Raw genomic sequence first — 27,938 nt, 5'->3', positions numbered from 1 at the left:
GTGCAGACGAAGAGCCCTGGAGTCAGACCCAGCTCCGCCACCAGCTCAGCACGGCCTGCCACTCACCTCCCCTGCGCCTGCTCACTTACTCATCTGCCCACCTGCCTCCGAGAGAGAGGATCAGGAAGCTGGGCTGAGAGGAAGCCCAGGTGAAGAGGAGCTCTGGCCTCAGGTCAGGTGTCTAGGGACCGTGGGTGCCTCTCCCGGGCCCCTTCCCCCTCCAGGCCCACCTGGACCAGTCACATCAGTGGCTGGTGCCTCAGAGATGTGTTCCATCTGTGAAACGGGCAGAGCCAGGGCGCTCCTTCACTCCCTGCTCTTCTCCCAGCCCCAGGGAGGTATGCCCACTAGGCCGTGAGCTCCCGCCCCCTCACACCAGGTGCTGCTCGGAGGTGCTGTGTGGGCTTGGAAGGTGTTGCCCCTGGCTGGGGCCCAGCAGCCATCTGGGGCCTGACAACCAGGAGGAGTGAGAACACCACCGAGCCTGTCACAGGGCAGAGACCAGGCTCTGTCCCTTCCCTGGCATCGGGGTGGGCTGTGCCAGGTGTGCGAGGAACCCTGCCAGGTCACCCGGCTGCTGCCACTTCCATGGATGATGCCTAGCGTGCCTGCTGTGCACCAGGCCTGAGCCAAAGCCTTCCGTACGTGGGATCTCCTGGAGTTGGGCAATGTCCTGATAACCCACTTTGCAGACAAGGAAGTCGAGGCCCAGAGATTGGGAGCAATGTGCACCAGGACAGCACTGCTTCCCCTGGGAGCGGTTTCTGAGAGCTCACCCTGAGCCAGGCACCAGGCCTCCCCGTTGTCCTCTAGGCTAGGGACTGTCAACAGCCCATTTTATAGGTGATGAAACCAAGGCCCAAAGAGGTAAAACCACCTGCCTAAAACCCCACAGCTGTTGCCGCTGAGATTCTCTCCTGGGTGTGTGTCACCCTCCTGGGGAGACATGGGTACCCTCAGCTCTGGGCAGGGCCCCCACCTCTCAGTCTGGGCTAAGGAATCTAGGCATTGCCTCCTGCTTGTCTCTGCCTGCCTGCCTGCGGCCAAGCCCAGGGTGGGAGGAGGAGCTGCAGATTGAGAACTCTGCGGGGAAGCCCTGGTGTCTCCACCACTTCTGCTTCTTGAGTGTCCAGGGGGCCATCCCACGTCTCTCCACACAGCCTTGAGGCCCCTCCATGACACCTGGCCTCCGGCCGAGTTGTGCCTTCCCTAGAATCCTCTCCCAAGCATCCGAGGGCAGTAGGACAAGCTGCGTGCTTTGAAAGCATCCTTTTAGAAAAAGTGATTTGTTCCAGGTTGCACTTCTTGGGGCATCCCAGGGAATCATTGTGGAGTCCCCTCGGAGAACGGGCAGGAGGAGCCAGGGATGGGCATTGCTCAGCTGGCCCCTGCCCATGCCTCCCTTCCGAGGGTCTCTCAGGTCCCGATCCTGTTTCCACCCACCCCCACCTTGCCTTTTCTCTTGGGGTTGATGACCCACCAAGCAGAGGATCTTCCCTTCCCCCCAGAGAATGAAGCATCCAAAGACCCTTCTCCTCCCTGGCCAAGGACAGTCACCTCCCTGTCCAGGAGGCAGCTGGCGGGCAGCGGGGGGTAGGCGGAGCCTCAGGGTGGGCAGCTGTGTTGGGGCCCTGTGAGCTAGATGTCACCAGTCTAGAAATGGCCCAGCCGCACCTCGTGGGCAGGGTGGAGGGAGGGTAAGGATTGCCGTTCATCAGACTAGCCCAGTGGTCGGCAAACATTAGCCAACAGAGCCAAATACCAACAGGACAACTATTGAAATTTCTTTGGAGAGCCACATTTTTTAAACTGAAACTTCTTCTAACGCCACTTCTTCAAAATAGACTCGCCCAGGCTGTGGTATTTTGTGGAAGAGCCACACTCAGGGGGCCAAAGAGCCACATGTGGCTCGCGAGTTTGCGGACCACAGGACTAACCTTAGACCTGGACAGCTCTTGACAGGTTATGAACCCCTTCATCTGGGTAAGAAGGTGCCAGTCACGTCACCCAAAGACTAAGACGGAGGCTCAGAGCAGTGAAGTGGGTTGCCCAGCTTCACACAGCCCGTGAGCACACGCAGGACAGGAACATACACTACGTGTTCTGGGTGCGCAGTCAGACCCTGTGCTGATTGCTTTCCCGTGTGCACTCGCTAGCTGAACAACAGGCCTGGGAAGTTCATGTGGATCTCCCCATTTCCATGGAGGAGGAGATGAGGGCTCAGAGAGGACCTGTAGGCACAGCGCCTGGGCCACAGCCTAGCTCACACAGGTCAGTGGGCCCGGGGCCTCTGCCCCCCTCCTGACATTTAGGGGCAGACTGGCCCCGGGCAGCTCCAGATCGGCCCGTCTCAGACGTGGGAGAGCACTGTCTGCTGTGTCCTGCCTGGCACCGCAGGATTTGGGTGCGAGCCAGAGCCTCGAGGAGGCAAACCTTTGTCATTGTCCCTCCCAGTGGCCACGGCGCCCCCCCTCCTGCTCAGAGGCGGCTCCTCCGCTCTTGCCAGCCAGCTCCAGCACCCCGTTTCCATGCCTGAAATCCAGAACTCAGCTCAGGAAACCACACCTGATTCCTCTAGCACTCCTTTCCAGGGGTCCCACTCCGGGGGCAGCAGGCAGGGGTGCTCGGGCCCTGTCCTCCCTGCCACCCCGGGAAGGAAGTGGCCGTAGGTGGAGGCGAGAGAGCAGGCTGGGCCTGGGAGCTGAGAGGCCTCTGATGGCACCGGGTGTGGCCCATATTCCCGCTGGCTGGCTGCCCTGCTCCCTAATTAAAGTGTCCTTTTGAAAATGCCCTCGGGCCCGGGACCAGCTCTGCCAAGGGAAGCGGGCACCTCCCTCCCAGAGATCTCGGTGGCTTCTGTACCTTCCCTGCGAGGCCTCTGGACTCGGGGCCTCTGGGCGTTGGGTGAGGCTGGGGGTTATGTAAAAGCGAGGACCTCGGGTTGTGGTCATTGTCTCCCGAGACCCCGCGTTTCCACTCCCCTTTCTGCAGGCACCGCCTCCCGTGCAGGAGCCTGGAGAGCCCTGCTCAAAGGCACTATTGAGGAGGCTTGTCAGAACGGTGGACGCCAAGAGAGAAGCGGGGGGAGGGAGGGCGCTAACAAGAAGACTGAGTCACCACAGGCCAATTGCGGTGAGTGGGCAGGGGGTGGCTGGAGCCAGCTTTTCGGGCTGGGAGGCAGGTCCAGCCAAGAGGCCCAGGAAGGGGGTGTGTGGGCAGCTTGGGGCAGGCAGAGAGGCGCTGCCCTGTGGCACCAGGACACTCCCCCGGGTGGGCACGCCTGTGCCCCCAGAAGTTCCATATGAAAGCCCGCTGGGTCAGCCCTGTGGGGAGGGGGCTGAGTCTTCCCGCACAGAATGCCCAGAGTTGACAGAGCGGGGCTGAGGGTGCAATTGGGAGTGGCCGGTTGGCACCCAAGGAGACTGGTCATTGAGGAGTAAGAGCCACTCTGTAACTGAGACAAGTCACCCCACCTCTCCGTGCTCCACCCCCCCCACCCCCCCCCACCCACCCCACCCCCCCGCCCAGGGTTTACTGAGGGTGAGCAGGCAGGTACTATTCAGATCAAGAATGGTGGAATCCTGTCGAAACTGGTTTGGCTCAGTGGATAGAGCGTCGGTCAGAGGACTGAAAGGTTCCAGGTTTGATTCCGGTCAAGGGCATGTACGTTGGTTGCGGGCACATCCCCGATGGGGCGTGTGCAGGAAGCAGCTGGTCGATGTTTCTCTTTCATCGATGTTTCTAACTCTCTGTGCCTCTCCCTTCCTCTCTGTGAAAAATCAATTAAAAAAAAAAAAATAATGGTGGAACCCTTTCTTCTTGTCTGGATTGGTATGGCTGAGTATAGTCCTGTGCTGAGGAGTCTGAGGCCCTGTCCAGGCATGCCATGATTGATTAGTGATGCCTGTCACCGCCTTAGGCTGGACCAGGCTGCTGTGTGTGTGCTCCTGAACTAGATTTTCTCTAACCCTGGCACACTCTAAACACCCTGAGATCCTGAGGACACCAGGCCTCCCACGTCCTGGCTCTGCTGCTGGGTCCTGATGGGCCAGTGGACACCAGAGCCTCGATGCCTCCATCTCTAAAAGGGAGAGAGGGTCTCAGCTGGACCTCTCGGGCCTTGACTTGCAAATCCCGTATTTCTCTGGTTCACGGAGCCCTGCCTTTGGCCCCACCTGGGCCCTGTGCAGTGAGGGCCCGGCTCAGGCCCTGAGTCAGCCCCTTACCGAATGTGTGCTGTGTGGGGCACGTTAGTTTTGCCCACAGATCCTTGGTTAGTAAGAAAGGAGTGACGGTGGCTGTGCCCCGGAAATACAACTGCTCAGAGCCCAAACCCCGGCCTGCCCAGCGTGCTCAGCCCTGGATGGGACTCTGCTGAAAGGATTGGTTTCTCTGCCCGTTCCTGACCTTGGCTTTGGGTGGGAACTCTCTCGAGGGTGGGGCAGGGGGTGGTGCAAGGACAGTTTCAAAGCAACACAGGCTCAGACTGTGAGCACTGTGAGCGCTCCGAGACAGAAGCCCCGGCCTGAGCTGTCTCCTCTGTAAACTCCCCGCTCCCTCCCTCTAACCAGCCCCATAAAAAGGGAATGGGGCAGGAGGGAGTCCGGCTGCAGACTTTGTAATTTGGCTTGGAGGCGGCTCCTGTGCGTTTTAACCAGGCTGTAATTACGGCTGGCACCCGACACCCCTCATTACCGGAGCCTGGAAGGAGGACTCTAATTATAGCGTGCTAGGTCGCCCCCCCAGGTCCCCCTCCACCCGCTGTAGTGGTGGGGGGCCCCGGCAGAGCTAGCTGCCTGGACTGTGGCTACCTTTCTCAGGGCTCCTCATTTTTCTCGTTCCCAGAGCCATCCCTAGGCAGGGGCAGGGGGGCATAGATCTACCTAGAGGAGCCCAGGAGGTTCGTTCCTTCATGCAAGAAGCATTTATGAAGCACCTACTGTGTGCCAGGCTGGCACTGGGGTCAGTGGTAAGCACACCTGCCATCCAGCCAGGAATGGGTGTTCCGGCAGAAAGCTCCCTGAAGGCCATTGGGCTGCGGAAATATCTTAATATATCCACACTGGATGGCAGATAGCCACTTCCCCAGCCTCGAGTGCCCCCAGTTGCCCAGTTAATCCCCTGGGGCGCCGCCTCAGATTCATCTGGCACAGCAGGAATGCCCGGACTCTGCCCCAGAGCCCACGCACATGGGTAAATCTTACTGTGACCACGCACAAGCCCCTGGGGCCCCAGGATCGCATTGGGACCCAGGCACTCAACAAGGAAATGTACAAATGAGTCTAGAATGGAAAAAAAAAAGTGACAAGGGCCATAAGAAGGATGCAAGAGGAAGAGCCAGGGCCCTGGGCAGCTGGCAGGGGCAGTCAGAGCCAGGCTCTCTGCGGAGGTGAGCTTGAAGGTGAGACGTGAAGACGGAGGGATTCAGCCAGGTGAGGAGGGTGGTGGGGGTCGGACGGCACTCCAGGGGTCCCCACGGGAGGCCGAGAGAATGGTAGGCTTGCAGTCTGGGATCTTGCACTCTGAGGTGTCCCCAGACAGACATGGAGAGCAGTGGGATTTCTCCTGCACGTGGTGCCAACAGCACTGGGCCATGAGTCCATAGACTTGTAGTCCAGGCCCAGCTCTGCCAGAGTGCTGTGTGACCTTAGGCCGGGCACACCCTCTCTGGGCCTCCTCTTCCCTGGCTATCTACAGGGAGGCCCTCGCAGGCCGCAAGCCTTCCCTCTGCCCCCACCCCTGAGATTTGAGGAGGCTGTGACCAGCAAGTACTGTTTAAAAGCTACCCTTTGGGGTGCCTAGTTCTGTGAAGTGAGGGCCCAGGCGGCCAGGGTGGGGGTGGGGTTGACAGCTCCAGGCGGTCCCATCCCCTGTGTGAGTTATGAGGAGCCACCCGGAAGCAGACACAAAGGGAATTGTCCTGAGCCGGAGTCAGCCCCCAGCCCCCCAGCTGAGAACAATGGAGGAGGAAAACCAAGGCCGTTTGTCCAGCTCAGAGTGCGGCAGTGACGGTGGCTGGGAAAATGCCTGGGAAAAGGCCGAGTGTTTCTCAGCTAAAATTAGCCACCTACTAACCCTTTGCATCAAGGGCAACCTGAAGCCTCTATTGTTTTGAACTTGGGATCCCAGGGGACAAGGGGGCAGGGAGTCTCAGGAGAAGCAAGTGACCTTTCCCTCTCCCAGGGGCTGGACCTGCCAGTCCTCCAGCTGTGAGGGTGCCCGGTCAGGAGGAGCCGGCGGGGGGACAGAGGGACAGACGGGGGGAAGGGGCCTGGCTTCCCAAGGTCAGTGATGTGGGTAGCTGACAGCCACTGGTTCCCTACTGGAGACATTCTGCCCTCGCCAGTGACACTGATTGCACCCCGGGCTAAGCTGGGGGGTCTAGACAGAAGTGCAAGAAACAAGTAGAAAAATAACTCTCCACCCTTCCCAGAGGATGCAGAGGCGGGTAACTCCCTGTTCGTGGTGGCCAGTTCCAACCACTGGGGTCCCACACCTGGCTCACCATCCTTCCCCTGCCACCTAGTGACTATGGGCAAGTAACTTATCTCCCTGAGGGCCATCAGGTAACCAGTGGAGGTGGGTGTTGGTAGCAACCTCCCAGGTTGTTAGGAAGATGATGTGGATGATGTCGATAGTAACAGCAGTACTAATAACAGTCATGTAGCTTATACCCAGTAAGCCTTTTGATGTGCCAGGCATTCCTCTAAGTAATGTGTATGTGCTGAATCCTTCCTAGAAGTACTATTACCCCCATTTTGCAGATAAGGAAACCGAGGCCCAGAGAGGCTAAGTCATTTGCAAGAACGCAGAGGCAGGCGATGGCCGTCAGGGTTGGCACTGGGTGTCGCAGCACAGCCGTGCCCGGTTCAGGCTCAGGTCGCCGGCACATGCTGCCAGTCATTCCTTCGGCTCCTTGTGAAGGGTCTCCAGCCGAGTCAGAGAGGAGCTCAGGGGGAGGGAGCTGGCCTGTGGGAAGCACTGTTGTGTCTGCTGTTTTATATTTCTGTCGGGAGGCAAGAGAGCATAGCGCAGTGGGCCAGCCCCAGCCCCTGGGAACTTGCTGGACATGCACATTCCCAGGCCTGCCGCGTGGGGAACCACAGCACACGGCCTGACCGACCTCCAGGCTATCTGGGCGCACGCGAGTTTGAGAATCGCTGGCATAAAGCTTAGGGTGACCATCCGAGCGCCGATGACCCTGTTCTGTGATGTTGAGCAAGTTTCTTCATCTTTCTGTGCCTCCATTTACTCACCTGCAAACTGGGGGTTACCATGGGAGTTCCTGCCTCCAAGGCTGTTGAGGGATTCGGTTAAAGGATGGAGGCCTGGTGCTCTGGGCAGTGCCTGGGAGTGGGCTGACCCACAGCGGTGACTGGTTGCCCACAGACCTGCTAGGACACAAAGCTGCACCAAAGGGGAAGGTGGATCTTGGTGGACCAGGAAGCCTGTGTGCTCCTACCTGAGTGCAGCTCCCCATCCAGAGAGACCCAGCAGAACCAGGGGCTCAGAGAGAACAGGCGGTCCCACTCCCCCCGCCCTTCCCCAGCCCTCGGGCTGAGAGGTCTGGAGGCGGAGATGGACGTCTCCCCACCTGGCTGGTTCCTGTCTTTCAGGAACTTTCAATATCCACCAAAGAGCTCCATCGGCATGGCTCACTGGTTGAGTGTTGACCCATGAACCAGGAGGTCACGGTTTGATTCCATGTGTGAGTTTAATCCCCAGTAGGGGGTGTGCAGGAGGCAGCCAGTCAATGATTCTCTCCATCATTCATGTTTCTATCTTTCTCTCCTCCCCCTTCTCTCTGAAATCAATAAAAACATATTAAAAAAAAAATCAACCAGAAAGACTCATGAACTAGGTAAGGTGCTCTCCTCCCCTTTCTCAGGAAAGAGCAGACTTGTCTCCTGAGAAACCAGCTTTGAAAATTATAGTCTGGAGACAGGTGATCCTAGACCTTGGGCGCAGGGGTCCTGGGCCTGACAGTCTCCAGGAGTGTGCCTGGGCTCTTGTCTGCACCACCTGAGTGATTCTTATGGCTCCTTAGAGGCCTCTGGGCGCCACGTGCTCCTCCTCTCTCCATGCCTTCTCCCCAAGGGGAGGGTCCTGGGCCAGGCCAGGCCAGGCAGAGCCAGCTGGCAGGCCCACCTCTCCTCCAGGCCTCCAGGTGAGAATTCCCACCCTCCCAGCCCTCACCCCTCAGTCCCTAGCTCCCTGGAACCATCCACATGCTTCAGTGTCCTGTTACTCGCACACCTATGGTCCCGGCTGGCTCTGTGAGGTCCCTGTGCCCATCCTACAGATAGACAAGCCAAGGCCCAGGAGGGGAGGCAGCTGGCCTGAAGTCGCCCAGTGAGCTGGTGGCTGGCCCAGGACTTTTCTGATATTTTTCTTCCGTGGAGCCACACTCCCATCCTTTCACTTTCCCCTCGCAGACTTCCTTATTTGCCTCAAGAAATCCATGGAGAGAGTGACAAGCTGAGTGCCTGCCATGCACCAGGCTTGGGGACATGGGCCAGCTCCCCTGAAGTGACACGGTGGTGGCACCGGGTTGACCCATATCCTGTGGATTCCAGGGCGCTCGCTCATCTTCGTGCCACTTTTCAGGGTCTTTCCTCTCTCTGCTGGGGCCTCTCACCCTGGAGAATAGCCCTCTCTCCTGCTGCCGGCGGCCATGCGCCTGCCCTCCTGGCTGTGGCACAGAGGCCGAGGTGAACGGGCGGAGTCCTGAGCCCAGGAGGCCCATCGATTACATCAGCAGGTGCAAACAAGCGGGCAGGGGCAGTGCCAGGGTCCCCCGGGGCCGGGGGTGGAGCTCCGAGAGCCGCACCGCTTGAGTCTGTTTCATTCCCTCCTTCCAGCTTGCATCAGCCTTTTGCAGCTTCACCTCACCGTGGAATGGGCCAGAGTGGGGAGTGACGTACAAACCCAGAGGAAGACCCTGGAGCTGGCAACCCCAGGAAAGCACACCCACTGCTTCTTACTGTGAAAAGCAATCATCAGAATCAGCCAGTGCACAGGGCTGCCCCGCTGGCAGAGAGGCTTCGTACTTCTGACCTTCGTGTTCCCAACGACTGGGGAGAAGCAGGCCAAAGTGGCCCCGTTCCCCAGAGGGGAAGGCTGAGGCCCAGAGGGAAGGGGAGTGCCCAAGTTCACTTCACGAGCCAGGCACAGCCCCAGTGTGTTTCAGCCCAAGAAATACGAGGGGTGACAGGGGCCTAGAGAAAGAGATGTCCCCGCAGGAGCCAAGTGGAGGTGGCCAGAGCCTGCTTTCTGGAGGAAGGGGGTTGCCTCCTTGCCTGAGAATGAAGAGCCACAGACAAAGCTTCAGATTCATGTCTGCACTGATGGTCTGTAGGCGGAGAAGTCAGCATGACTGCAGGCTGGAGGCTGGTCAGAGTGGAGGTGTCTGGATCCTTAACTTTGAACCTTTGCTGTGAGCTTCCCATTGGTAGGACTGAAGCTTGGCCATTACTCTCCCGGCCCTCTTATAGGCACAGTCAAGGGAAGCTCAGGAAATGCTTGGTTAAAGGATGGGGTGAGCAGGACTCACCTCCTTCCCTCAAGGTGCACGTGAGCAGCCATCCATGCTTTCCCTCTTGGCCATCCATCTTCCTCCCTTCCCCCATCTCCACCACCAACTCAACTTCTCACCCAGGCGCAGGGCCAGGTCCTCACCGCAGTTGGGGCAGGAGAGAGGCTAAGGAAGAGTACTGGGCTGAGTGCCAGGAGGCCCCTATTCCACTCCAGCTTTGCCTGTCCCTGCTGTGTGACCTGAGGCCAGTTACTCCCCACCTCTGGTCCCAGGGTATCCCCAGTGTGAGTCTCCGCGTCTGCCCTCCTGGGGAGGAGTGAGAACCAAGGCCAGAGATGGATGGCCACCTTCTGCCCTGGCCCCCATGGCCTACACAGGAACCCCAGTGGATTCCAGGCTCAGAACATCCAAGGAGCAGCCCACACGTAGCTTCTCTCACCTCTCAGGGCTCTCCGGTTTCTCTTTCTCCGTAACTCCCAACTCTTCCTTCTCTGTTCATCTCTCCCTATTGGTCCCAGGCCTCCCCATTTCTCTCTCCCTACTGTGATTTTCTTTTTGCCACCATGATGCCAGGAGACCAGGGGTGCTGCAGCCACCGCCTGACTGTTTGACCATGGACAGGTTGTGTCCCTTGCTGGCCTCAGGGTCCCCCTCTGGAGGTAAAGGGTGGGAGTCAGGCCCCAGGGCTCCATTTCCCGGGGTGTGAGCTGCCTGCCACGTGGCCCTCAGCCACCACTGGGGCAGGGTCTGGCCAGGCGTGGTGGCAGTGCTGACTGCAGCAGGCAAGCATCGTCGTTTTTCCACTTTGCAATGTGTTGGCAGTTGTCTTTGCAAGGAGGGGCTGTTTGGCCCCGGAGCGTGAAGCTGGGAAGGCAGAGGAAATGGTGACTTGGGGGCCCTCTAAGAACAGGCATGACCCTGGACTTTCCTAGGCGGCACGGGGACACCTCGCCCGGAAGGAAGGGCAGCAGGGACGCAGCCACTGCCTGCCAGGCAACCCCGAGCCAGAGGCGACGCCCATGCGCGTCTTTACTTTGAACGGGACGCCTGATGTCACTGGCCGGCGGCTCCCCGCACATGCTCTGCATCCTGCAGCTCTTCCAGCCCTGAGATGCTGTGCCAGGGGAGTGTGCCCAGCTGGCCAGTGCCCATCTGACGTGTGTGACTGCCAAGAGAGAGATGCCCTGTGCATGTTGCTGATGGTTTAAAAGTCCTCTGCTAACAGCCTTGGAAGGAAAACACAGAACACACAACTGTATAGAGTGAGGCCTCTTTCAGTAACAAGATATGTGCATCTAACAAAGGCAGAGAGGACCAGTGCCCAGTGCTGATTCTAGTAGACTGGGGATGGAAATAGGTGACTTTTGTTTTCATCCTTTTCCCCTAAATTGTTAGTGTAAAAAAAAAAAAAGTGTTTTTATTAGAAAGAGAGGTGGGTTTTTTGGTGTGTTTTTTAAAATATATTTTATTGAGTTTTTAAAGAGAGGAAGAGAGAGAGGGATAGAGAGTTAGAAACATCAATGAGAGAGAAACATCAATCAGCTGCCTCTTGCACACCCCCTTACTGAGGATGTGCCCGCAACCAAGGTACATGCCCTTGACCGGAGTCGAACCCGGGACCCTTCAGACCGCAGGCTGACGCTCTATCCACTGAGCCAAACTGGTTTCGGCAAGAAAGGTGGTTTTTAAAATAAAGTTCCCCCACCTTCCCTGGAAGTCCAGAGCCCAGTTTCTCTAACTGGCTCTGCTGCTCAGATGCTGTGTGTTCTGAGGCCAAGCCACACACGCTCTCTTCTCCATCCTGGAGGACAGTGATTAGATGGCAGAGGTTCCATCAGTGGGTGGCATCCTACAGGATGGGGTTTCCAAAGGGACTGGCTCCCACGGCCCAGGTCGGCAGCCTGTGCCCTCTGCCCCCTGGCTGCTCCCTTCTGCGCTCACCTGCCACCCCAGGTGTTTCCAAGGAGGCTGGGTGGAGCAGCCGGAGGAAGTCCCGTGTCCCCAGTAGGCCCAGTGAAGCAAGCAGCCAACCAGTCACTTCCAGGCCCTCCAGGAGTTTGCCTTCCTGAGAGCAGACCTGTTCAGACACAAGCAGCCAACAATCAAATACAGGAAGAAGGTGATTTCAAAGCGATGAGCACAGTCAAAACCAAAACAAACACACACAGCAACCATGACAGCGCGGAGGTAGCACCGGGGAAGGTAGAGAGAGGAGGATGGATTTGCATTTGGTGACCAGGGAAGGCCTCACTGGGGATATGATAGGTGGCACTTGAGCTGAAAAATCAGTGACAACAAGTCAGCCACAAGAATATGGGGACATGGTGGAGGGGTGCATCCCAGAAAGAGTGAACAGCAGCAAGGACCCTGGGGTGTGTGTGTGTGTGTGTGTGTGTGTGTGTCTGCTAAGAGCGAGGTGCCCTGTGCATTTTGCTTATGGTTTAAAAGCCCTCTGCTAACTACCTCTGCATGAGCACCTGAAGTCTGAGGGTTCGGTGGGGTTAGGGCTTCATTCGGTTGCAAACGGAGGGTGTGAGCAGGGGAGGGGTTTGTTTATATTTTGCAAGATCGCCTGGGCCACCTTGAGGAGAGAGGATATGGGGAGCAGAGGGGACGTAGGGAGCACAGTGAGAAACGCTTTGGGTAGAAGGACAGGGGCTTGGAGACTGCAGAAGGCGGTGATAGATGGTTGTGCAATTTGAGGCACGTCGGAAAGTTGACCAAATAATATAACTCAGGTCCCCCACAGGCCTGAGTCACTGCCATTATCTTCAAACGTGGACACAGGCAGAGTCTCTGTCCCCGCTGGCTGGGGCTCTCTGGGTGTCCAGGGGAGGCTGTTGTGGACTGTAATGTTGGGTGGTGTATGGGGCAGTCTCTTGGTATGAGTGTGTGTCTGAGTGTGATTTCTTGGGGGCTGCACCAAGCTGGCAGTGGGCCCCTCCCAGGTTAGGATAGATCTGTTTGCCTGGGGCATCTCACACAAGTCCAGGACCTCTCACTTCTTTGAGCCTCGGTTTCCTCATCTGTGAAATGGAACGCCTACTTCGAAGAATTGCTGTACTGCTGATGATGTTCTCACTTGTGTGCTGGACAAACATTATCTGGAGTAGGACCCAGGAGAGGGCTTTGCGTTCCTTTTGGGGAGAGGAAGGGAAAGCAGAATGAATGCTCTCCTACAGCCCAGGCCTCCAGGCACAGCGACACCCTGGGGCCTTGGGCTTGGAAAGGGAACAAGAAATTAGTCCTAGAGAGACCCAGGTCCAGGATGAGGGAGCCCAGTGAGCAGAGGAAAGGGCTGGAGGGAGGGTCCAGGCTCATGGATATAGAACAGCCTCTCCCGGTACCTCCGAGAGCCTGAGGGTACTGTACACCAGTGATGCAGTGACCAGAGTGCCCCTCCCTACTTCCTACACTTCCCTTTAGAAGGGGGCCTGGGCTTTACAGTGTGGCCTGCCCTGGGGCCTGGTCTTGCTAAGTCTTTCCAGAGAGAGATTTCTCAGGATCTGTCAGACACCCCCTTTAGGATGCAAGCTCCTGCCTTAGCTGGCCGTCCTAGGCCACTTCCTGTAGAGGAAGTGATATCACGGGCATGGGCAGGTCTGCAGAGGGTATGGGAAAAGGGCCGCGCATGGGGCCTCCTTTGTGAGGGATCACTCAGCCTCCCCTGCGTCCGCCAGCCCCCATTTGTCATCAGTAACGGCCATTGTCACCAGCTCTGAGGGGGGCCCCCAGCCCGAACCCCAGAGCCGCCAGGAGCCAGGGCCAGATGGAAGAAGGGCTTTGTGTCCAGGGAGGGGTCCTTCCATGTGGGGTTTGTGTGTTTTTAAAACATAATAATAAATGGGCTCCTCTCCCCACCCTCCCCTCACTCCCCACTGGGCACATCAGCCTCCAAGTGAATGGGAGAGATTTTCCATGCGGTGGGAGGTCAAGGCTGGCGAGAATTAGCCAGTGTCCAGGGGCTAGAGAAAGACGGTGATTGCTGATGATGAATGTGCCCAGCGTGGGGCGTCCCTCTCTCCCTCACCTCCCGCCTGCCTCCCTTCTCCCCGCCCAGGCCTGTCCCTCGGTGTGGGCACCACCTCATGCCAGCTCGCCCTGAGACACAAGGCCTGCTGGGCTGCAGATGCCTGCCCCCAGATGCTGGGCCTGGGGACCAGGCCTGGTCTTGTCACCCACCTGGGATAGAAGCCAGTGGGAGGGGTGTCCAGGCCCCGGGCAGCAGGGCCAGCCAGAGGGGTACAGACTGAGATGGATGGGAGTGAGTTTTGGGTTTTCGTCCCAGGCCTGGGACGCCTTTCTCCATAGCCCTGCTGTGGCCGTGCCGCCTCCACTCCCTGCCCCGAACCAGACACTGGGCACTGGTCCAGCGGGGCTGTGGATTTGCTGTGTAAGTTGCATCAGTCACTTCCCCTCTCTGAGCTGGTGGAGTGGAGGGCCCCACTTCGGGCACCTACTTTCTATGCTTCTAGCCTGCTGGGTCTCAGATGTCCGTAGGCCCAGGAACCTGCCAAATCTGGGCTTTCAGGGGTTCCCTGCCCAGAGGTGCCCGGCCTGGCCCCTCCCCCTGCTGCACGGGCACCACCAGTCAGCAGAGCGCATTTACATCTGTTTTTGTTTTTTTGGGTTTTGTTTTGTTTTTCATAACAACACCTCAGAGGTGACAGGGCAGCACCTGGATAGGGAAACTAAGGCCCTGAGACGTAAGCGGCCTCAAAGGTCCCGGGCAGAGAGAGGATCTGAACAGTCTGCTGGCTCTCTGGCTGCCCCCAGCCTCTGGGACAGTCTCCCCATCAGGAACGTCCAGACACCGGTTTCAGCCGCTCCCTGCTTTCGAGAGCCTCTGGGAAATGCATCCTCTTTACTTTTGTCTTGAAGCCAGTTCTCCGCCTCCAAGGCCCTTGGCTCCTGCTTTTTTCTAGTGGCTGAGAATCTGGTGCCTCATCAACAAGCCTGTGGCCTCAGCTTCCTCCCCATCCGGGCCGCCCACCTGCCAGGTGGCAGCCTGTGTCTCCACATCGGGCATTGCCAAGGCCCAGCCCCCGGGAAGGAGCGTGCGGCCTGGCACACGGCCTGCGGTCGGGTGGAGACTGGGCTCAGGCTCCCCGCTCTGTCCTGCACGCTCCACTACCCTCCCGGGGACCCCATGGGGAGCACTGAGAAGGGGGTGGTGTGCTCCCTGCCTTCCAGGAGCAGCTGCCAGAACCTGGAGCCGGGAGGTGCCCTCCAGGCCCCACCCTCTCCTCTTCCTCCCCTCCCCAATGTAAAGTGGGTTGTGAGCAAACTGAACTTGTCCATGAGGAAGCCAGGTGGGTAGTGAGAGGATGCAAAAGTGTTGTCTGTGAATATTCAAAAGGAAGACGAGAAGGCCAGGGAGGGCAGGCCTCAGCCTCCAGAGGCTGAGCAGCTGTCAGGGGAGGCGGAAGCACACTGTTCGGTGTCACCTCGGAGGTGAAAATCGTCGCGGTGGCTGCAACCTCAGACAGTGAATTCCAGCTGGAAGTGAGGAGGGCTTTCCTGCTAGGCCTGTCCAGAGGCAGCGGTGAACTCCCATCCCGGAGGCAGGAGTCAAGGTTGGAGAAGGCGTGGATTGGGGATGTTGCACTAGTTGGTCCTTGAATAACCTCTGTCGCTGCGAATCTGTGCCACCAAGGGATGTGCTGACAGGAGAACCCCTACAGGCAGGTGCAGGTGAATTAGAAGCGAGGGTTTGCCTGGTGCCCACAGGAGTCCCACCCGGAGGTGCGGTGGTCATTTTGATCTGAGGCCTGAGGTGGGGGTTTTGGGGGGGGAGGGCTGGGGCACAGAGGGAGCCCACCAGCACATCGTCCCTCCCCCTCCCTCCCCAGGCTCCCCCTACACTGTGTCTTAGGACCACAGGGGATGCTGGGTGTGGGAGCCACGAGTAAACATGGCAAGAAAGGGGATCTCGTTTTAAGCAAATGGACTTCCTGAGGAAACACACACACGGGACATTGTCATACGTGAACAGATTCCCCATAAGTAATCTTCACATCTCAGCGTGTTAGAAGTAGAGTAGGGGCTTGAGAGATTGGCTCAGCCAACTTTCCCGATTGTACAGACTGGGTCTCCGAGGCCACGCAGCAAAGCCGGGGTGCAGACCAGGGTCCTGATTGCAGCGGTGGTTCTTTTTTCTTTTTTTTCTTTTTTTAATTATTATTAATTTGTTAATATTTTATTGATTTTTTACAGAGAGGAAGGGAGAGAGATAGAGAGTTAGAGACATCGATGAGAGAGTCATCGATCAGTTGTCTCCTGCACGCCCCCCACTGGGGATGTGCCCGCAACCAAGGTGCATGCCCTTGACCAGAATCGAACCTGGGACCCTTCAGTCCGCAGGCCGACGCTCTATCCACTGAGCCAAACCAGTTTCAGCTGCTGTGGCGGTTCTTTTCCCGTTTGTTCACTGTCCGCAGTGCCGTCTGTGTGTGGGGGGGTGGGGGGAAGAGGAGGGGGCGGGTGCACGGGCGTCTGCTCCAAGGTCTCCGCCCAGGGGAGTGTCCTCAGGTGTGGGGTGGAGAGCGCTGGATGAGGCCAGGGACATGGGTGACCGTGAGCCGGGCTTCCTCCCGCTGACAGGTGACCTCAGGCAAATCCCTCGATGCTCCGTGGCATGGGGAGAGAAGCCCCACCTTGATGGTTGCGAGGAGTAAATTAGCTGAAAAATTCGAGGCCCCTGGCACAGCGTGGGCACGAATGCTGGTCCCCAGACTCGGTGTTCGATTCGAGCGTCAGACCGCCTGAGTTTGTGCTCCATTCGGCTCTCACTGCCTCAGTCTTCCGTGCTGGTTACAGGACCCCCCCCCCCCCCCCCCGTCTCAGTTTTCTCATCCGCCGCAGGAGGATAACGGTGGCACTGTGGTTCCAGCCGTGTGCCCAGGCACCCCGGGGTGCCGCAGCCAGTGCACAGGGGTGCCGTGAGGTATTTTTAATCTTCAAGGAAACACAGTAGCACTGGACGGCTGCCAGCCCCTGCGACAGCTGCTCGTCCGAGACAGCGTATAGCTTCAGCATTACATCGCACTTCTTTCAGAGCTATGGCATCTTAGCTTTGAAAAGCTGGGGTGCGGGCATCCGGGGTACCCTGAGACAGGCAGTGTCCACTCTGACCCCAAGATTTGAGACCTTCTGTGGTGCCTCATTAGTAAGTCAGTCACTGTGGCTTGTTTAGGAATGGACTACAAGTGATCTTTCACCTTCCAATCACGTGTGTTGTTTTTTCAAATGGCTACTACGGTGTTAGGATATGCATGCTCTCACTGACGCTGTTTTGTAGATTAAGGTGACCAGGCGTCCCGCTTTTGGCGGTACAGCCCCCGATTTTTAACAATTTGTCCCGCGTCCCATGGGACGTCACCTTAGTTTAGATCCAACTTCATAACAAGCAGAGCCCTAGGAATTTCTTTTGGCCTTACAGTAAGTATTACCCAGAAAAATTCCAGGGAAAAATTGCCAAGACACTCAAGACCGGAAAGGTCTGGGACACTGCCTAGGGTTGGTGTGGGCTCTGTGAGTTTATTCGGAACGCTTCCTGACGGCATCTGGCGGAGAGCGCGCCCAGGAACCCCACGCTCCACCTTCCTTCTCCCTCTGGCTGGCGCCCCCGGGCAGGCTCAGGTGGCCCTGGTCTGGGAGGGACACCTGTGGGGCCTCCCTCAGCCAGGGCCAAGGAGGAGGGGAAGCGTCCAGCGGAGAGGGCAGGGGCCCAGCTCAGCTGCCACCCGGCCCCAGCGGCAGCCCCAGCCCCCTGTATGTAATTTGCATCCGCTGAGCACATCCTGCATGCCAGCCGGCCTGTAGCCTGCCAGGGTCCCTCTGGGGAGGAATCGGAGGTCGGTCCCAGGTTCCTCTTCCTTGTCTCTCGGCAGCATTTGCCTCCCGGAGCCTGGGGAGGGGGTGGGGTTGTTGGCAAGGGGGCAGCAGCTACACCGAGAGCCACCGGCGCTGCCACGACAGAGAGGGGCTGAGGAAGACGCCCAGCCATCCTCCTGCCAAGGCCAGGGATGAAGCTCTGTGCCAGGGCTGAGAGGAGGGGTGGGGCCGGGCGGGCGGGGCCTGCCGCACTGATGGACATCTAATGTTTAAATGTTTTCTTTGCCCTGCCGCGCCTGTGCCAGCTTTATAAATAAGCCGCGTTAGGGTTATAAAACTGTCATAAACGCAGCCCGCAGTGCCACAGCCAGCCAGGGAAGCGGTCACCTGGGGCCCACGTGGTTAGAAGGTGGGGTGAGCACACAGCTGCCCCAGGGGCGCCCACACACCTTCTCTTGGGGTCACCATCCCCCCAGAGGAAGGTCCAGTCACAGATGAGGCCCAGTTCAGACCCTGGGGACCCTCCCACTGACAGGTGACCTCAGGCAGATCCCTGCCTTACACCCTCCTTGGGCCTGAGGCTGAACAGGATGGTGGGAGGTGGGCGCGGAGCCTGGCAGGCTCTCTGCTGCCCACCTGCCCTCTGGTCTCCAACCTGCTCTCCCCAGAGCTGCCTGCCTGGCAGAAAGGCCACAGTGACCAGCTCTCAGGCCACTGGGAGACCAGTGCCCAGCTCCCCGGGCACTGAGTCCTCTCACCACCAGCAGCCCAAGCTGCCAGGCCCTAGAGGCTGCCCCTGTGCCTACAGAGAAGGAGTTCCCTGCCTGGCTGAGGGAAGGGAGCATCAGGGGGCCCTGACCTGGCCTCAGGGTACGCCCCGCGACTCCCAGTTTAGCTGCCCACTCACCCGCTGGCCGTGGTCAGTCACCTGCCTCATTTGGATGAGCTTCTGTTTCCATTTGGAACAGCTTTGAAACAGGAAGGACGCTTTCAGCCTCGCTGGACCTTTGGTGTAGAGTCCCAGCCAATGTCAGGGTCTGTTGGGATTCTCGGGGGACGCCGGTGTGTGCAGCTGCTCCAGTGGTGGGCAGTGTGGAGTCCTGGGCAGGGTCCTAACACTGAAGTGTTTCTGGGTTTCCAACCTTGGCTGTGCCTCCTGCTTGCTGTGTGCCCCTGGGCAAGTTGCTCAACCTCTCCGACCTCAGTTTCCCCATTTATAAACTGGGGACTGATGTAACATGCCTTACAAGGTTGTTGCAAGAATGAGGTACATGTTCCATAACGTATGGAAAACATAGCTCGTAATGTGGGGTGAGCATTAGTTGTGCTTTTACTGCTCTGCGCTCGGCCCCTCCCAGGCACACATACATGGCTATCTCCTCTGACCTGCGCTCTTTGAGGTGAAGTTACTGGGTTGGAGTTCAGGTGCTCTGCCTGGGTCACCCACAGCATTCTGGATGGAGATGAAGTCACACCCTTTCTTGATGGCTTTTCCTTCTCTCCCCCTGGGGTCAGTGTGTGTGTGTCTCTCTCGCTCTCGCTCCCCCCTCCCCCCCATTTCTCTCTCTCTGTCACACACACACACCCACACACACACACAGCCTGGAGCTCCTGAAGCGCCGGTCCTAGCAGGAGCTGCTGGTGCACAGGGTCAGTGTGGCCTGGGCAGTCAGGTGTGTGTGGTTCCTTCAGGAGGACAAGCGCCCGGTCTCAGCTGGGCGCTGGGCGCTGGGCGCTGGGACGGGGACCATAGCTGGCTGGTGAGGGCGGGGCCGGCCTGGGCACCCTGTGGCTTAATGTGTTGCTTCCTCTGGCGCAGTTAGCAGAGGAGGACAAGCCGCCTGCCGCGTGTCCCCGCCACCTGATCGCCTGGCACTTGGCACTGGAAAGTCAATTTTCCTAAGTGGATGGCGCACCAATAGCCCGGCGCGGCCTGGTTTTCCCCATCCCAGCGCTGGGTGGCGGGCTGCTCCCCCTCCCTGTTTGTCTCACCTCCTGAGGGGCTGCCCTTCCCAGGCAGGCGGGCAGCCAGGTTTCCAGGGGAAGATGGACAGACAGCCTCAGTGTATGCCCGGCTTCTGACGCCTCCTTCCCTCAGGGCAGAGGGATGGACTTGGCCGAGGTGGGGAAGGCTGGGACCAGAGCCCCAGCCCAGAGGAGGGAATTCAGCGTGGAGCTGCTGGGGAGGTCGTCTTCCCTTCCGTGCTGCCCCCTGCCTTGGGCTTCCTGGAGGAGGAGGCCTGCTGGGCTGCCCCCGGGGAGCCCAGGACTGGAGCAGCCGTCCCACCTCACCCACCCATCGCCCTGCGGGTCTCGGCTCTTCTGCCCACTCCCATCGCCCGGCTGGCTGGGGCTTCGGGGCAGGGCTGGCCTGGTTTGAGCTCCAGCCTCAAGCGCACTATGGTATCACCGTGAGAAACTGGAGGGGGGCCAGCGAGGGCTCGTGCAGGGACACTGGGGAGGGCTGGAGGGCCACAGGCATGCCTCGCCTCAATGGGTCCCCTCCCCTGGCCAGGCCATCCCGATGTCTCCATCAATAAGGAAGATCACACACAGCATCCTAGAGCTGGGACTGGCTCCACCGCAGAGCCTCCTAACGGGGCAGGGTAGGGAAGCTGAGGCGCAGGGGAGCCAGACCTTGCCCGGGTCACAGCGGGCATCTCCAGCATCTCCGATGCCCCTCTGTGCGCCGTGGGCTCCAGGGCGGTCAGTGGGTGCCCCTGGCCTCCTCAGCCTCCGGCCTCACCGAGCCTTCCCTCCCTCCACAGGCACTGATTCGGGCAGCGAGGTGCTCCCCGAGTCCTTCCCGTCGGCGCCGGCCGAGCCGCTGCCCCACTTCCTGCTGGAGCCGCAGGACGCCTACATCGTGAAGAACAAGCCGGTGGAGCTGAGCTGCCGCGCCTTCCCCGCCACGCAGATCTACTTCAAGTGCAACGGCGAGTGGGTCAGCCAGAACGACCACGTCATGCAGGAGGGCCGGGACGAGGCCACCGGTGAGCCGCCCCCCTGGCCCGCGCCCGCCCCGGACGCCAGGGGCACCCCCAGCCCGGAGATGTCAGGGACCCTGGGTCTGGGGCTTCACCACCCTCGGCCCGGTGTGAGACCTCAAGCAGCCGTGGTGCCCCTCGGGGCCTCAGTTTCCCCTCTGTGGTTAACCCGGGATCAGTATTTTCCCAAGGGTCGGCCGCACAGCCCAGGCTGACGTTGGGTGGTCAGGGGAAGTGGCACCGAATCCCTTGCTGAGCTGAGCGCTTGTTCTCTTTCCCAGTTTCTTCCCATCCTGCTCGGCTCGGGGAGCAAGTCTAGCCGGGGGCCAGGGTTCCTCACCGGCACCCAGCCAGGCTCTGCCTCCTGCCCACCCCTACCTCCCCATCCCCCCGCCCCGCCTCAGAAGCAACAAGGGTCTTCTGCTCCAGACACAACCCCCTCGCCTGCGGGTTTGGGCTTCACTCTAGCGGCACCTCTATGATTATTTGCTGAATATCAGCCCTTTGGAATGAAAACAGTGCATTTCTGTGAAGGAAGCGCTGTCTTTGCCGGGAATGGGAACTGCCACTCCCACGAACGGAGAGGACCTGGGACACGGCGGATGGCCTAGAGTCCCGCCTCGGTGCAGCCCAGGCCAGGGCTCCCCCACAGAGCCGGCTCCTCCCTGTTAACCCGCACCCGCAGACCACCCGGGGTGGGCAGCCCCAAACCCAGGCCCCGGGGGCTCCCTGGCCCCAGGGCCTGCCTCTGCCTTCGTGTGTGCATTTCTTCCTCGATCCGTTTCTTCCTCCTGCTTGTCTGCCCCCCGCCCCCCTTCCTTCCTTCTGTGCCCCACCTCTCCCTCTGGTCCCCGTCTCTGCCTGCGTCTTCTTTCCTTATGCCCCCCCACCCTCCCCTCTTCCTCCATCTGTCCCCACCCCCACCTTAATCCTTTCTTTTTTTCCTCCTCTCGTTCAGCCTCCTCCCCTGATGTTCTCTCTCACTCTCTCTTCTTTTCTCTCTCTTCTCTAACTTCTGTTTTTCTATGAAAAAGCTCACACATTTCAGAACCACACCACCCCCCAGGCTTCAAACGTATACCCCATAATGTACTTAATATGATATCACGGAACTAGAAATGGTTAAAATGGTTAAGTCTTATATCGTGAATCTTTTGCCAAACTTTTAAAAGAACATTTTAAAAATAGAGCCGGAGTTGCATTCTTGCCCCAAATCTAAAAATAAAAAGGCAGTTTTTTAAGAGACAAATAATCTATTCCAGCCACCCCCACACTCTGGGTGAGTGGTCCTGGGCAAGTGGCTCAGCTTCTCGGAGCTCACGCCTCTCTCTCTGACCTGGGGGGGGGGGGGGGGGAGGTCGGGGGGCGCCTGGTGGGCTCCTGCAAGGTACCGAGCAGCACGGAACCCAGCGGGCAGCCCAGACACGCCTTTTCCTCCGTCCTCTGCCTTTAAAACTTGGCCTTCCTTCTCTGTCCTCCTGAGCCCCCTCTAGCCTGTATCGGAGGTCAGCATGGGAGTCCAGGCAGAGGAAGGGGACAGTGTACCCCGCTGGGGACCCCCACAGCCCCTGCGATTATTAGTAACAGTAGCAGCATGGCTCTTACCCTCCCACTACCAGGCGCATAAGCCCCGCCAGCGCTAGGAACTGGGGCCCTGTTGTCCCATTAGCTACAGAGAATGGACAGTGGTCCTGTGGGTCACTCCCCTGGCAGCAGTGTGGCCAGTTCTAATGGAGCCTGTTGCCCCCCACCCCTGGCACATCCTGAGGCCCTGAAAACACTGAGGAGGGCCGCCTTGGGCCAGGACAGGCGGGACTGGTGGCAACTCATGCTCGGTTGGGGCAGGCAGCCCAGTTCCGTGTCCTCACCGAGGCACTGCCTGCCAGGCTGCCATCCTCCAGGGGGCGCGGGGGGAGCACGTGCTGGGGCCCACGTCTAGGAGGCCAAAGGCGGCCCCATCATCCTCTCTGCCTGCCAGGACCATCACCAAGGTGTCAAGCTGCCCGGGACGATGGTGTCCCTCTGTCCATCGGGTGGGTGTTGCCAAAACCGTTTGGATGGGTGGTCCCCTCTGCCAGGCTCACCACCTGGAGACTGAGGGCCAGGGACCTGCTCTCCGGCCCTGGGCCTCGCAGCTTCACGCGATGGGCCAGCACGCCAGGCAGCCACTGCGGGCGAGCAGAACCCCTCTCTCCCTCCCACCTTCAAAGCAGCCTCTTCCCTCCTGCTGCTCCCCAACAGCAAACGCTAGCCCCCTCCCATTGAGGTCCCTGGCTGTTTGAGGGGGGCTCCCCGGGGTGAGCCCCTCCCCCTGGGATGCAGGAGAGTTCAGGCAATGACTTTGTTGGGAGAATGTCCAGAGAGGCGTCACGTGTCAGGGACAGCGTGCTACCCTGGCAGCACACCAAGAGCCCTGATCTCAGCTCTGCTGGCACCTTGCTGTGGGCCTTTGGGCCTGCCACCCGCCCTTTCTGAATGTACACGAGGGGCTGGACGAGGTCCAGATGACCGACAGGGTGGCTTTGTGTCCAGCGTGAGCTGTGTGCCGTGGCCCAGTAAGTGCCCTGATCCACTTGGTGTTTTCCCCTGAGTGTTCTATTGTGATGAGGGGCCAGAGGCTCCGGGAGGCTAAGTAACTTAGTGAAGGTCTCACACAGACAGCTGGGGCGGGAGGGTGGGGCCAGGATTCAAGCCTACCCGTCTGTCCGGCTTTGTTTAACCCACTATGTCACAGTGCGGCATGTGCGCAGTCGGCAGCCCTGCCCTCAGGGGCCTTCTTAGAACCCATGTGCAGCCATGAACGTGTGAGCTGGGACACATGGCAGGGAGGAGCAGCCATAGGGATTCCGGGGCAGGGGAGTCTGGGAGGGCTCCCTGGAGGAGGAGGTTTCGCCGTTCTCCCACAAGCTTTGAGGAGGAGCTTCAGAGGGCCCCCCTCACCCAGGGGGCTCACTTTTTCTCCTGAGCCTAGAAGGCTTTGTCAGGGGGAGAGTTAGCAGAAGAGTGAGTGATTCCCTCTCTGTGAGCTAGTAGATGCAGTGATCCAGGGTGGCCTTCAGGTCCTGACAGGGAGCCAGTGAGAGGCCAGGGGGCTCCCTGAAAGAAGGTCCTCCCCTCAGCTCCAGCCCCACAGGCTCCGGGGCCATGACCAGGGAGAGGCTGCGTGCTCTCTTCAGATGTGTGGGGAGCCCCTCTTCTCGGCCAGCGCTGTCATCAGGCAAAGCCCCTCCTCCCTCTCCGCAGGAGGCAGATGGCTAACCCAGGAGCACATCCAGGAACGAGGCTGTTCCCCACTGCGGTGGGTGCTGTGGGGAGACCAGGCTGGGCGGTGTCGGGCACGGAGCAGTACTGTGAGAGCCGGTGGGCTTGGACCAGGGTCCGGGGGCCCAGCCCAAAGCTGACTGGGAGTTCACTGCACACAGGACAGAAGGGAGTTCTGTGCACAGAGCCTGAGGCTGGAGGGGCCAGGGTAGCATGCGGGTCTGGAGGACGCCCGGGGGTGCTGCACTGAGTAGATTGTGCAAGGCCTGGGGGCCAGAGGGAGGATCTGGGTCTTCTCGCCGAGCGGACCGGAGACATAACCCGGGGAATGGCGTGGCAAATGTTGTGGATCTGGAGGAGCACTCGCTGGCTTCGGGTGGAGAGTGGACTGGATGGGGGGAGAGGGCTTGTCTTAGCCATTGCTATTCCCCGGTGAGCGGCAGTGGCGGCTGGGGTCCGGGTGGCAGCAGAGAGATGAGAAGGTAGATGGGAATGAGAGGCCCTTGGCAGACCAGCCGGAAGGACTCGGGGGCAGAGAGGAGGAGGCGTCATGGCGCCCTGCCCTATGCCCCATGTCCTCAGCCTGCCCCTGACTGCCTCTCCTCCTCCCAGGCCTGCGGGTGCGAGAGGTGCAGATCGAGGTGTCCCGACAGCAGGTGGAGGAGCTGTTCGGGCTGGAGGATTACTGGTGCCAGTGCGTGGCCTGGAGCTCTGCGGGCACCACCAAGAGTCGCCGGGCCTACGTCCGCATCGCATGTACGCCACCCTGACATCCCCCTCCACGTGCTCCAATCCCTGGATCCTCCCCCCCCCCCCACCCCCTGCCCATCCCTCTGGATCCTCGAGAGGGGATCCCACACCCGTGGGGGATCTAGCTGAAGACACTCCCGGCAGAGACATCAGGGCCCATGGACGCCAGCTCAGGGCGGGCTTCTAGACCCAGAACCTGGGCCGCCCCTGGCCCACAGATTTGTAAAGGCCAGTTTTCACTATATTCATACACTAGGAAGCTGCCAGCTTCCTCACCACTCCAGGCCATCGGGGAGGGAACCCTGTGTCAGCAACTCCCCCTGGTAAGGCCCCACTTTAGAGAAGAGGCTAATAATATCCCCCAGGTAAAAGCCCGGCATCCCCATGAATGATCCCTTGGTGTGCACTGCCACCTCGTGGCTGGAATGGGGCACTTCAGCCTCCAGACTGGGCCTTGTCCCCTCCCTCTTCCCAGATCTGCGCAAGAACTTCGACCAGGAGCCTCTGGGCAAGGAGGTACCCCTGGACCACGAGGTTCTCCTGCAATGCCGCCCACCAGAGGGGGTGCCTGTGGCTGAGGTGAGTGGGAACAGGGAGGACGCTGGGCATGGCAGAGGCCAGTGAGCATGGCTTTAACACCAGCCATGATAGGATTCTCCCCACTCCCAGAGCCCTCCTCACTTCACAGAGGGGGGAACTGCCACCTCTGCCGAGCTCAGCAGATGCCAGACCCCGGCTGGGCCCTCTTCAGGGGCTGCCCCATGGGATGCAACAGAACTGGGGCCGGAACCCCTGGGACTCCTTGGGTTGGCTGCAGGCTGTGCACCCCACTTCCCACAGCCCACCCAGTGATCATCTCTTTTTTTTTTTTTTTTTAATATATTTTATTGATCTTTTACAGAGAGGAAGAGAGAGGGTTAGAGAGTTAGAAACATCGATGAGAGAGAATCATTGATCAGCTGCCTCTTGCATACTCCCTCCCGGGGATGTGCCCGCAACCATTGTACACGCCCTTGACCGGAATCGAACCCGGGACCTTTCAGTCCGCAGTCCGACGCTCTGTCCACTGAGCCACACCGGTCTCGGCCCCAGTGGTCACCTTAACCACTGTGTTCTGTGCTGCTCTGCGCGGGGCCTGGCCGGCGGAGGCCCCGCCTCGCCGCGTCCCCACGGTGGGTGGACACGGAGAAAACGGCCGCCCCGCTTCCTGCCAGGCCTCCCTAACCCTCCAGAGAGGGAGCAGCCCCTGGGTCCTCACGCCCCTCCACCCTGTCCCTGCAGGTGGAGTGGCTCAAAAACGAGGACGTCATTGACCCCACCCAGGACTCCAACTTCCTGCTCACCATCGACCACAACCTCATCATCCGCCAGGCCCGCCTGTCCGACACGGCCAACTACACCTGCGTGGCCAAGAACATCGTGGCCAAGCGCCGCAGCACCACGGCCACCATCATCGTCTATGGTGCGGGCCAGAGGGGCGGGCACGGCCGGTGGGGGCGGGGGCAGCCCAGGGCTAGGTGGCCGCCTGACCCGCCCTGCTCAGGACACAGCCGGACCCTGGGCAACAAGTGAGCAGGATGGAGCCCACAAGGTTACGTGGCAAAACTAGTGGTCGAGTGAGGCCCCTGAGCCCCTGGCCAGGAGCACCCACCCTTCCCAGACCCTTTTCCTGCCCCCGAAGGAGAAGACACAACTCTCTCAGAGTCATATCTGGGGCACGGCCAGTCAGGATCCCCACCCTGGCCCAGTGGTCGGCAATCTCATTACTCAACAGAGCCAAATATCAACAATACAACGATCGAAATCTCTTTTGAGAGCCACATTTTTTAAACTTAAATTATGTGGGGGGTACATTATTATTAACTTGATTCGGGTGCTCTAAGCTGGCCTTTGGAAAACTCAAAGGGCCAAAAAGCTGCATGTGGCTTGCAAGCCACAGTTTGCCGACCACGGCCTTCGCCCATGGCCCTAGCAGAGTTAGGGGCTGCTGGCCCGGCCCAAAGGCTGTTCCTTTCTGTCCCCTGGGAGGGGCTGAGCCACCCCTGAGATTCCTTGAATGTTGCAGAAGGAACCCCACACTGGGTCCCAGTCCCAGGTCCCCCATCACTCACGGGAGATCCTGGGGGTCAGCCCTCTCTGACTGTCATGTGCCATGTTACCAGGGGGCGGGGGACAGACCGGGACCTCGAGGGTCCCCCTTGGGTGCTGAAGGTTACAGCCAGGTCTGCCTGCTGGTATCTGAGTGTCCAGCTCTGCAGGCAGGAGGGGTCCCGCTAGGAAGGGCCAGCCTCAGCGGAAGACTCGTCAAGGGTGGAGAGAGAAGGTTTGGGGGTCCATGGGGGTCACAGAGCCGGGCCACTGGGGTGACACCTGCTGCCCCCTGCAGTGAACGGCGGATGGTCCAGCTGGGCCGAGTGGTCGCCCTGCTCCAACCGCTGTGGCCGCGGCTGGCAGAAGCGCACACGGACCTGCACCAACCCCACCCCGCTCAACGGAGGAGCCTTCTGCGAGGGCCAGGCCTTCCAGAAGGCTTCCTGCACCACCGTGTGCCCAGGTGAGGCCTCTGGCCAGGTGAGGCCCAGCCCCCAGCCCTGTCTTCTGCTGTGGTGTCTGCCAGAGTCAGGACACAGCCTTTCTCTCCCCGCGTGGGGAAGAGCAGGTGCTTGTCCCAGGGCCCACAGCTGGCTGAAAAGGTCAGAGGTCATGGCTCATTGCCATGACCTCTGACCTTTGTCCTTCCCTGGCTGCCGAGGAGACGAGGCAGAGGCTCTGAGCTGAGCCCTGGTTGGAGGGGAGGGCTCTTCTGCCCTCTAGACTGAGGGTGCGTGCCCCCAGGGCCAGGGTCCCAGAGCTGCCTGGAGTTAGGGCGCCTGCACTCCTGTACTTGACTGTCAGGCACAGCGTGGCTGCTAACCCTCATCCGCTTCTCCTTTTGTCTTTGTGTAACCGCCTCTCCATTTGTGTGTCTGTCCTTGCTCGTCTGGCTGTGTGTCCTGTGGTTGCATGCTTCTGTGAGTGGTGTGGTATCTGCTGGATTTGTATCCTTGTGGATGTATTTGTGCATGGGGCTGCCTCTGTGTGTCTTCATGCATCTACATACTTGTGTTCTCTTTGCCCACCGGGCACATCTGGCTCTGCCTTGGTATGGGGCTGTGTGGATGTGGCATGGATTTCTCTGTATGGCCTGTATGGTGTCTTGTGTTCTAGGCACATAACTGTGTGTGTGTGTGTGTGTGTGTGTTCTCATGTACCATTTGCTATGCTCCCATAGTGGATGGAGCGTGGACAGAGTGGAGCAAGTGGTCAGCCTGCAGCACGGAGTGTGCCCACTGGCGCAGCCGGGAGTGCATGGCACCCCCACCCCAGAACGGAGGCCGGGACTGCAGCGGGACCCTGCTCGACTCCAAGAACTGCACCGACGGGCTGTGCATGCAGAGTGAGTCCTCGGGAAGACGGACGAGGGACACCCCGGCTGCGCCCCCAGGCCTCAGTGCCCCTCGGGGCCTCTGCCCACCCACCACTTCCATCATCTCATTCGGGCCATTCTCCGTCACCTTCTCTACCACCTT

The 27,938-nt window shown here is 59.5% G+C and overlaps 1 protein-coding gene across 2 annotated transcripts in view; it reads left to right on the top strand.

The window, feature by feature from the left end:
- Positions 1-27,938, top strand: part of UNC5B (unc-5 netrin receptor B) — an 82,966-nt gene that overhangs the window by 43,214 nt on the left and 11,814 nt on the right. For both annotated transcript variants that reach the window (XM_036438216.2, XM_036438215.2), the window contains exons 2-7: positions 20,140-20,364; positions 24,232-24,375; positions 24,845-24,948; positions 25,651-25,831; positions 26,756-26,923; positions 27,641-27,805. In XM_036438216.2, coding sequence (XP_036294109.1) covers positions 20,140-20,364; positions 24,232-24,375; positions 24,845-24,948; positions 25,651-25,831; positions 26,756-26,923; positions 27,641-27,805 — 987 coding nt within the window. The remainder of the gene's footprint in view (positions 1-20,139; positions 20,365-24,231; positions 24,376-24,844; positions 24,949-25,650; positions 25,832-26,755; positions 26,924-27,640; positions 27,806-27,938) is intronic.

Source organism: Pipistrellus kuhlii, unplaced genomic scaffold (assembly GCF_014108245.1).
Source record: "Pipistrellus kuhlii isolate mPipKuh1 unplaced genomic scaffold, mPipKuh1.p scaffold_m20_p_15, whole genome shotgun sequence".
Taxonomy (NCBI): Eukaryota; Metazoa; Chordata; class Mammalia; order Chiroptera; family Vespertilionidae; genus Pipistrellus; species Pipistrellus kuhlii.
Note: the sequence above shows the minus strand (reverse complement) of the source record. Positions and strands in the feature narration are given on the sequence as shown.